The sequence below is a fragment of the Bison bison genome, unplaced genomic scaffold (assembly GCF_000754665.1).
Source record: "Bison bison bison isolate TAMUID 2011002044 unplaced genomic scaffold, Bison_UMD1.0 scf7180017864103, whole genome shotgun sequence".
NCBI classification, from domain to species: Eukaryota; Metazoa; Chordata; class Mammalia; order Artiodactyla; family Bovidae; genus Bison; species Bison bison.
In genome coordinates this window covers 521,915-533,081 of record NW_011494675.1, presented here as the reverse complement: position 1 = coordinate 533,081, position 11,167 = coordinate 521,915, and the positions used below count along the sequence as shown (strand labels likewise).

General features: G+C 40.3%; 1 protein-coding gene across 3 annotated transcripts in view; it reads right to left on the bottom strand.

The window, feature by feature from the left end:
- Positions 1–8,428: 8,428 nt before the first annotated feature.
- MSMO1 (methylsterol monooxygenase 1) overlaps positions 8,429–11,167 on the bottom strand; it is a 16,984-nt gene continuing 14,245 nt past the window's right edge. For all 3 annotated transcript variants that reach the window (XM_010838665.1, XM_010838664.1, XM_010838666.1), the window contains exon 6: positions 8,429–9,415. In XM_010838665.1, the coding sequence (XP_010836967.1) occupies positions 9,220–9,415 (196 nt within the window). In that variant the 3' untranslated portion in view covers positions 8,429–9,219. The remainder of the gene's footprint in view (positions 9,416–11,167) is intronic.

The following is an 11,167-nucleotide window of genomic DNA, read 5'->3' as shown; positions in this document are numbered from 1 at the left end:
TGCAAGGGCACTGTCCCAAGTGGACCCTGTGTCTCAAGCACTTACCAGCTCTAAGCTGTTCAGGTTCTCAGGTGCTCTGCAAAGGCACAGACCCCTATGGGCTGTGCATTTTGTGCTCTTTCCAGGTTCAAGCAGCTCAGGCGACTGGGTGCTTGTTGAGCACCCCATCCCAAGCGGTTCGTGCATCTTATACGCTCGCTGGTCCTGGCTGCTCAGTTCCCAGGTGCACCACGAGATCACAGTCCCAGGTGTGCTGTGTGTCTCCTTTGGGGAGCTGATCTCATACTGTGACACTCCTGGCAGATGTGAACCGACTAGTATACCAGGAAGATGTGGTTAGCAACTGGCAGCCTGCTCAGAGTTTGGTGGAAGATGCAGTCTCTGGGGCCAAGATTGCAGCAGCCTCTTGCTTTCCGGCTCTGGCTGTCACACGCCTGCCTTTCTGCCTCCAGGGAGGGAGGACCCTCCCTCTATGGCAGCCAGCTTGCTCTCCTTGGGTATTTGCTCACTCCTTTGTTCTGTGAGTGTGCCAGGGGTCACTGTGCAGCATGACAGCCTTTCTTAGAAAGGTCTTCTTTTTCTGTCTCTGTGGCGATCCCACAGTTTGGGTTGCTATCTCACATTAGCTTCCTCAGATAGCCCTCAGGGCATTCGGGCCCGGTCTTTAAGCTAAGGACCAATGATGAAGCCTGTGCCTTCCTGCCCAGTCCCTACTTGCTGGTAGTGGATGCGAGCATCAGTGTCACTTCTCTGACTTCACTAGTGGTTGTGGTTAGGTGCATATTCTGTGGGTTTTTTGGTTTTTGTTTTCCTCCAAGTTATGTTGCCCTCTGAGATTTCCAAACTCCCCACAGACACGCCTGTAAGAGGATTTCCTACTGTGTGGAAACTTCTCCTTCACAGCTCCCTCCCCAGGATGGGTGTCCACCCTTAAATCTTTTGTCTCTATTTTCATCTTTTATATTTTTTCCCACCTCCTTTTGAAGAGATTGGGCTTCCTTTTTGGGTACCAGGTGTCCTCTGCCAGTGTTCAGAAGTCATTTTGTGGAAGTTGCTCAACATTCAACTTATCTTTTGATAAATTTGTGGGGGAGAAAGTGGTCTCCCCATCCTATTCCTCTGCGATCTTGGGGCCACCCCCCTACATTTTTCTTGTTCAGTTCAGTTCAGTCACTTGGTCGTGTCCGACTCTTTGCGACCCCATGAATTGCAGCACGCCAGGCCTGCCTGTCCATCACCAACTCCCGGAGTTCACTCAAACTCATGTCCATCGAGTTGGTGATGCCATCCAGCCATCTTATCCTCTGTCATCCCCTTCGCCTCCGGCCCCCAATCCCTCCCAGCATCAGAGTCTTTTCCAATGAGTCAACTCTTCACATGAGGTGGCCAAAGTACTGGAATTTCAGCTTTAGCATCATTCCTTCCAAAGAACATCCAGGACTGATCTCCTTTAGAATGGACTGGTTGGATCTCCTTGCAGTCCAAGGGACTCTCAAGAGTCTTCTCCAACACCACAGTTCAAAAGCATCAATTCTTTGGCGCTCAGCTTTCTTCACAGTCCAACTCTCATATCCATACATGACTACTGGAAAAACCATAGTCTTGACTAGACAGAACTTTGTTGGCAAAGTAATGTCTCTGTTTTTGAATATGCTATCTAGGTTGGTCATAACTTTCCTTCCAAGGAGTAAGCATCTTTTAATTTCATGGCTGCAATCACCATCTGTAGTGATTTTTGGAGCCCCCCAAAATAAAGTCTGACACTGTTTCCACTGTTTCCCCATCTATTTCCCATGAAGTGATGGGACCAGATGCCATGATCTTAGTTAGGTAGGGTTTTTTGTCAAGTTAAATACATATGCCCTCTAATCTGTAACTTGTTCCCTAAAAGAGCACATCAAACTGCATATTCCATGAGAATTTGTACCAGTGATATCAAACTTTAGGATCCTGAAGAATTAGCACAAAGACTTCAGCTGGCCCAAGCAGCCCCACACCTAGCTCTGGTGTTGTCATGCACTTCAAACATCCCTCGTTCCCCTCCTGCACCCCCACTATTGGCTCTTATTACTTAAAACACTCTGAATTGTTTAAATGGCAATATAATTGGCAAATCCTATAAGTTCCTATTACAATAGTCTCCACTTTTTTTAATTAATAGAACATTTCTTGATCTCCTATCATGTACAAGGTATCATGCCAGGTGTACAGAGGATATGGGAGGAAAGATGGAGAATAGCAAGGTCCCAGCTCCACAGTCACTCATGACCTGCATGACTTTGACCTTATTAATAACCCTCACTGAACCTCTTAAAGGCTCAGAAAGAGATTAGCAAGAACAATGTTACAGGAGAATGAAAGTACATAGAAATCTTTGGATTAAAAGAGGTAGCAACCCAAGGCAGAATGTGCTGAGGCATGACAGACAGAGGTTAGTGATCCAGGATGGGGAGGAGGGAGGAGGGTTGGAGGCTGCTGTTCCCTGAAGCAGCACAAGACCTCAGTGAGGGAGTCAGGGCTGGTGGGAGGGGGCTGGAGCTGGTTCAGTTAGAAAACATGGCGGGAACTTATAACACAATAGCTAACATTTATTGCACACAGCAACACGTACCTCACGTGTAACATTTTAATGAATTCTCACAAACTCCCTATGAAACGTTATCATCCTCATTTCAGGATGAGGAAATTGGTGTAGAGTAGCAGGAGAGGGAAAGGTTTTCCAGCAAGTGGATCAATTACTTGGAGCAAAGGGACAAGGCCACAGCTCAGTCCTGCCTGGTACTGGGTTCATTCTCCTGTGAGCAGTAGCCTAGGCTCTGAGCCTCCAATTGCACAGTGAACTCCACCCTTTTATTTTTTCAATAGTTTGAAAGTAGCATTTTGTATAGTGGGTTCTACCCTCTTACATCCTCTTCCTTTCAACATGGGGAGCACAACAGTACTCAGTGTGTCCTACGACATTTTACCACAGTCTGGTGATTTTATGGGAGAATGTCAGCATTTGACAATCACTTGCCACAGCATCTATTTGACCAAAGGCATAGCTCACTCTTCTGAACATTAACTGGAAGATTTTAATCTTTTCAAAGAATAGATTGGGACTAAATCCTCAGAGACAAACATACAGCCCTCTGTGCATTCACACATGAAGACTTTGAACAGAGTCTTTCTCCAACTTGGGAAATTTAAAAGCTCTAGGCTTTATGTGAGTTTAGGAGTTAGAAGTTGAGATAGGAATTTCTTTAAGTATTGCAGATCCAAGCTTTCCCAAAGGTTAAAATGTCTTTAGCCAGATTATATACAAGTGAGTAAAATACTAATTGTGTGCATGCTCAGTCACTTCAGTGGTGTCTGACTCTTTGCAACCCTATGGACTATAGCTCACCAGGCTCCTCTGTCCATGGGATTATCCAGGCAAGAATACTGGAGTGGGTTGCCCTGTCCTCCTCCAGGGGATTTTCCCTACCCAGGAATTAAACCTGGGTTTCCTGTGTTGGAGGCAGATTCTTTATCACTGACCTACTAGGGAAGCTCAAAATATTAATTAATTATAATATTATAGATACTAAGCATATCCTACACTCTCATTTTAATTATGATATTAACTTTAAGTTTTCAAATTACTACTTCAGCAAAATTAAAAATAGAAAATCTAGGAAACAGAGAATCCCTTGTTTTCTAGACAGATCTACATATTGTTTTTGTACTCTAGTCTTCATATTTATTTGTTTCTATCCCACATCAAGTGCTAAAAAAAGATAGCTTAATTCAGGTAATCTTAAAAGAAGTCTGGTCAGTAAATCATATAAAAATTCATTTGTACTGAAGTGCCTATTAATGAGTCTTTCTTTCTGATGGCTACTGGCTTAGAACTTTTTCTCTCCTTTCAAAGCATCTGTCTTCTCAAAAAATTGTGCATAAGGGGGAAATTCTGGGAAGCATTTTCTGAGATTTTATAGAAGATGCAAGTCTGCAGTGTGTGCATGTAGTGGCCACAATCATGGTTTCTAAAGTTAAAAGTCTGGCCCCATACATCCGGATTAACTTCACCTCTGAGACAATTCCTTCACATATGAATAGAAGAAAAAAAAAAAAAAAGGCACTTACATTCCAGAGCAATAAGTAAGATCAAGCACAATTCACAGTAAAAGTTATCTAGTATGAAAAGATAATTAGAACATAAGTTGTTTAAAAATATTTAGCACCATTTTCAACAGTAGGTGTCACTCTACTCTTAGTTCAGACCCCTGTGTTCCAAGAGTATTAGGGAACGAAAGTACATGATAAAAGAATTCCCTTAGACACCTTACAACTAAACAGCATAGTTTTAGGTACAGCCTCAAAATTGTTGTTTGAGAGTTAACAACAGACTTATTAAACACACACACACACACACACGTTGGAGGAGGGTTGGAAAGTGACCCCCCAGGTCCGTAGGTGTCTACTATGCTACTGGGAGGAACAGATAAATAGCTCCAGAAAGCATGAAGAGGCTGAGCCAAAGCAGAAAAGATGCCCTGTCTGTCTGGTGGTGAAAATAAAGTCTGATGAAAAGAAAAAGTAAAGTCCAATGCTGTAAAAAAGATTATTGCATAGGAACCTGGAATGCTAGGGCCATGAATCAAGGTAAACTGGACGTGGTCAAGCAGATGACAAGAGTGAACATCGACATTTTAGGAATCAGTGAACTAAAATGGATGGGAATGGGCTAATTTAATTCAGATGAACATTACATTTACTACTGTTGGCAAGAATCCCTTAAAAGGGATGCAGTAGATCTCATAGTTAAAAAGAGTCTGAAATGCATTACTTGGGTACAATCTCAAAAACAACAGCATGATCTTGGTTCATTTCCAAGGCAAACCATTCAAATATAGTAATCCAAGTCTATGCCCCAACAACTAATGCTGAAGAAGCTGAAGTCAAATGGTTCTATGAAGACCTACAAGACCTTCTAGAACTAACACCAAAAGAAGATGTTCATCACAGGCAATTGAAATGCAAAAGTAGACAGTCAAGGGATACCTGGAGTAACAGGCAAGTTTGGCCTTGGAGTACAAAATGAAGCAGGGCAAAGGCTAACAGGAGTTCTGCCCAGAGAATGCACAGGTCATAGCAAACACCCTCTTCAAACAACACAAGAGACGACTCTACACATGGACATCACCAGATGGGTCAATATTGAAATCACATCGATTATATTCTTTGCAGCTGAAGATGGAAATGTTCTATACAGTGGGCAAAAACAAGGCCTGGTACTGACTGTGGCTCAGATCATAAACTCTTTATTGCAAAATTCAGACTTAAATAAAGAACATATGGAAATCCACTAAGCCATTCAGGTATGACCCACATCAAATCCTTTATAATTATATGGGGGAAGTGACAAAAAGATTCAAGGGATTAGATCTGAAAGACTGCCTGAAGAACTATGGACAGAGGTGAGTAATATTGTACAGGAGGTGGTGACCAGAACCATCCCAAGAAAAAGAAATGCAAGAAAACAAAATGGTTGTCTGAGTAAGCGCTAAAAATAGCTGAGAAAAGATGTGAAAGGCAAAGGAGAAAGGGAAAGATAGACCCAACTGAATGCAGAGTTCCAGAGAATAGCAATAAGAGATAAGAAATCAGCCATTAAAAAGAATTCATTTGAATCCGTTCTAATGAGATGGATGAAACTGGAGCCTATTATACAGAGTGAAATAAGCCAGAAAGAAAAACACCAATACAGTATACTAACACATATATATGGAATTTAGAAAGATGGTAACAATAACCCTGTGTACAAGACAGCAAAAGAGACACTGATGTATAGAACAGGCTTATGGACTCTGTGGGAGAGGGAGAGGGTGGGAAGATTTGGGAGAATGGCATTGAAACATGTATACTATCATGTATGAAACGAGTCGCCAGTCCAGGTTCAATGCACGATACTGGATGCTCGGGGCTGGTGCACTGGGACGACCCAGAGGGATGGTAGGGGGAGGGAGGAGGGAGGAGGGTTCAGGATGGGGAACACATGTATACCTGTGGTGGATTCATTTCGATATTTGGCAAAACCAATACAATATTGTAAAGTTTAAAAATAAAATAAAATTTAAAAAAAAATGAAAGAAAATAAACAAGACTACAAAACAAAACAAAACAAAAAAATAAGAAAGCCTTCTTAAGTGAACAATGCAAAGAAACAGAAGAAAACAATAGAATGGGAAAGATGAGAGATCTCAAGAAAATTTGAGATACCAAGGGAATATTTCATGCAAAGATGGGGCATGATAAAGGTAGAAATGCTAAGGACCTAATAGAAGCAGAAGAGATTAAGACGAGGTGGCACGAATATACCAAAGTGTACAAAAAAGGTCTTAATGATCCAGATAACCGCTATTGTGTGGCTACAAATCTAGAGCCGGACATCCTGGAATGTGAAGTCAAGTGGGCATTACTACCAACAAAGCTAGTGTGGGTGACTGAATTCCAGCTGAGCTATTTCAAATCCTAAGATATTGCTCTTAAAGTGTTGTACTCAATATGTCAGTAAATCTGGAAAACTCAGCAGTGGCCACAGGACTGGAAAAGGTCAGTTTTCATTACAATCTCAAAGAAGGGCAATGCCAGAGATTGTTCAAACTACCATACAATTGCACTCATTTCACATTCAAGGAAGATAATGCTCAAAATCCTTCAAGCTAGGCTTCAACAGTATGTGAAACGAAAACTTCCAGATGTACAAACTGGCTTTAAAAAGGGCGGAAGAACCAGAGACCAAACTGTCAACAACTGTTGGATCATAGAAAAAGCAGTAGAATTTCAGAAAAACATCTACTTCCGTTTCATTGACTATGCCAAAGCCTTTGTGTGGATCACAACAAACCATGGAAAATTCTTCAAGATATGGGAATACCAGACCACCTGACCTGCCTCCTGAGAAATCTGTAGGCAGGTCAAGAAGCAACAGAACTGGACATGGAACATCCAACTGGTTCAAAATTGGGAAAGGAGTACATTAGGTTGTATATTGCTACTCTACTTATTAACTTTCACACAGAGTACATCATGTGCAGTGCCAGGTTGGATGAATCACAAGCTAGCATTAAGATTTCTGGGAGCAATATCAACAACCTCAGATATGTAGATAATATCAATTCAATGGCAGAAAGTGAAGAGAAACTAAAGAGCCTCCTGATGAAGATGAAAGAGGTGAGTGAAAAGGCTGGCTTAACTCAAATAACTTAATTCAAATAACTAAGATTATGGCATCTAGTCCCACAACTTCATGGCAAATACATGGGGAAACAGTGGAAACAGTGACACTTTTATTTTCTTGGGTTTCAAAGTCACTCTGGACAGTGACTGTAGCCATGAAATTAAGACGCTTGTTCATTGGTAATAAAGTTATGACACACCAAGACAGCATATTAGAAAGCAGAGACATTACTTTGTGGACAAAGGTCCATCTAGTCAAGGCTATGGTTTTTCCAGTAGTTATGTATAGATGTGAGAGTTGAACCATAAAGAAGGCTGAGTGCTAAAGAAACAATGCTTTTGTTGGAGAAGACTCTTGTGAGTCTCTTGGACAGCGAGGTCAAACTAGTCAATCCTAAAGGAAACCAACCCTGAATATTCATTAGAAGGACTGATGCAGAAGCTCCAATACTTTGGCCACATGATGTGAAGAGCAGACTCATTGGAAAAGACCTTGATGCTGGAAAAGACTGAAGGCGGGACAAGGGAGCAACAGAGAATGAGATGGTTGGATGGCATCATTTACTCAACGGACATGATTTGAGCAAACTCCATGAGATAATGAAGGGCAGGGAAGCCTGGCATGCCACAGTCCATGGTGTTGCAGAGTGGGATATGACTTAGCAACCAAACAACAGCCAGAGTCTCAGCTGTAACTTTCTCAGTCCTTATTTGAACCTCTTTACTGTATAAGTATTAAAAAAAAAAAAAAAATGGTGCATGTACATGTGCTCAGTCATGTGACTCTTTGCGACCCCATGGACTGTAACCCACCTCACTATTCTGTCCATGGGATTTCCCAGGCAAGAGTACTGGAATGAGCTGCCATTTCCTTTTCCTGGGGCTCTCTCCAACCCAGGGATTGAACCCATGTCTCCTGCACTGGCAGGTGGATTTTTTCCACTGGGCTACCTACTTGAAATTAAGTCAGCCCCATAAAGTTTGTCTCTATTCTCCCATCTGTATATTTTCTAAGTGGAGTAATGAGCTATTTCAGTATCCTCCATTTTATTAGGTCAACAGAATTTCCCACAATAGCCTGATAAATACATGTTGAAACTGTCAAAAAGTTTAAGAAATAAAGCATTTAAAAAGATAAAATTATTCCTTTTGTTACAAAACAATAATTTAGTGATTTTTATACTTTTCCTGATAAGAATAAATAAAAGGTGAAAAATGATGTTTTAAATTGGAAACGGAATAATCAAACAAAATCACATTTATTTCAATAGCTGCAAGTGCAAATACAGCAAGCCAGTACACAGTTTCAGGACACTGCTTTAAGTACAAAGAAAACTTGATATACAAAAATGAAAGAGGAAATAGCAGAAATAAAACTCAATTTTTTAAAAAAGTTCAAGTAACCTGAAAACCTTTAGACTAAAATAGTCTTACATCAATTTATAAATGCCTTAATTTATAGATAACAGTGGTACATTGTAATCAAAAAGGACTTCCCAAAGAGTCATTTCGAACTGATCAGCTCCAGATAAGAAATTCCTGGCAGTGGCTACTCTGGGATTCGGCACTCACTCATACTGTACAGACTGGTATAGTTCAATCCATGGCATTTGATTTTTATGCAAATTCCAAAAAGGTAAATACCTTTTTGGTAAGTTCAATAGGAGGCCAACACCACTACCAAGAGTTCCTGAAATGGCCACTATATATTTAAAAGGTTTAAAGACCAATTTTGGCTTCAGGCCCATGGTACAATGTTGGAGGAAAGACTTCAATTAATACTCCGTTACTTAAATCCTTTTTGTAAGATTAGCAAAATGGCCCTTAAAGCTTCCTCAGGAAAACTGTATTTAAATATATGAAAGCTCCCACTAGGAAATTAATTAAAAGTTGTTAATATTCTTTTTAATCACTTAGTGGCCAAGTCATATGTATATTTCTGCTCCCCAGAAGCAATGTTAGCTACTAGCTTCAATTCAGGAAATGCATATTTTCCGGAAGGTTTATATGAGATGCTTATTCAGTCTTTTTCTCAACTTTCTTCATCTTTTCATTGTAGGCATTAAATTGAGAGTCTGTTCCAAAAATTCTGTCCCACCATGTAAATGTTGAAGCATAGTTTCCAATGAAGTTCATGTGGTGGAAATCGTGATGCCGAGAACCAGCATAGAAAGGAATGAGATTTAAAGGGTTGAGAGGAATGTCATAACCACTGAAATGAAAATGATAAAGATTATTAAGGAATTAAGTACAACTTCAATAATTAACTTGTTCATTGACCATAATATGCTTGTTAACCATTCAAATAACATTCCACTGTACCTAAGTCACTTATTTCTGACATGTGTACAAAAGTTCACAGCAAATGGTACATACTCTAGAAACCACTTTCAGTAATTAAAGAAAAACTTGAACAATTTATAGAATATTAATGTAGTATTAATGTAATATTAATATTTTAATATTGATATTACAATCAGGAGATGAAGGAAGGATTATAGTAATGAATTCTTAGACACAGATTTTCATGAATTTTTTCTCTTTTAGAGGAATTTGCTTACCAAACTTGTAACACCCATACTACTACGTATGTCTTTTAGGAAAAGTTGTACAAAATTAGCACCAAGCATTACAAAGGTTAAATCTGAGGATTACTGTTTGCAACTTCTTTTTAGAGTACCTGTCTTTATTTCTAACTACAAGTCTAAAATCTGATATCTATAATTATACCAGTCTGAATCACCCCAATCCTTCCCTCCCTTGAGCAGGCTGAGAAGGAAGGAAATAGAAAGGAGCAATGGAAAGAAAGAAAGAAGGACACATCATCTACCACTTCTCTGCCTAAGACTGCTGCTACTGCTAAGTCACTTTAGTCGTGTCTGACTCTGTGCGACCGCATAGACAGCAGCCCACCAGGCTCCTCCATCCCTGGGATTCTCCAGGCAAAAACACTGGAGTAGGTTGCCATTTCCTTCTCCAAAGGGTCATTACAGAAGAATAAAATAATTGCTGGCCTGAATTATACTATTTAACCAAATTTTTTATTAAAACCACAAATATATTTCTTTCAACAGTGTTTCAGGAACATTAAACCTGCTTTTCAATCAAGGCGTGAAATCCAAAAGCCAGAAAAAAATAAAACTGATAGATCTTACTATATAAAAATTTAAAACTTCAGTACCGTAAAAGAACCATCAAGAGTTAAAACTGAAATGACAGATGGGAGAGAAAATATTTACAACATATGTAACAAAGTTACCTACTTTGTAATTTCATGTAATAACCATGAAATTAAAAGATGCTTGCTCCTTGGAAGAAAAGCTATGAGAAACCTAGATGGCATATTAAAAAGCAGAGACATTACTTTGCCAACTAAGGTCCACCTAGTCAAAGCTAAGATTTTTCCAGTAGTTATGTATGGATATGAGTGTTGGACCATAAAGGAAGCTGAGCGCTGAAGAACTGATGCTTTCGAACTGAGGTGTTGGAGAAGACTCTTGAGAATCCTTTAGACTACAAGATCAAACCAGTCAATCCTAAAAGAAATTAGTCCTGAATATTCAATGGAAGGACTGATGCTGAAGCTCCAATACTTTGGCCACCTGATTCAAGAACTGACTCCTTAGAAAAGACCCTGATGCTGGCAAAGATTGAAGGTAGAAGGGGATGACAGAGGATGAGATGGTTGGATGGCATCACTGACTCGACGGACATGAGTTTGAGCAAGCTCTGGGAGTTGGTAATGGACAGAGAAGCCTGGCGTGCTGCAGTCCATGGGGCTGCAAAGAGTCAGACGTGACTGAGAGAACAAACTGAACTGAACTGAACAAAGCTTACACGTGAACCAAAATGTTATAAGTGTCCCTGGTGGCTCAGGTGGTAAAGAATCTGCCTGCAATGCAGGAGAGACCTGGGCTCAATCTCTGTGTTGGGAAGATTCCCTGGAGAAGGGAATGGCTACCAC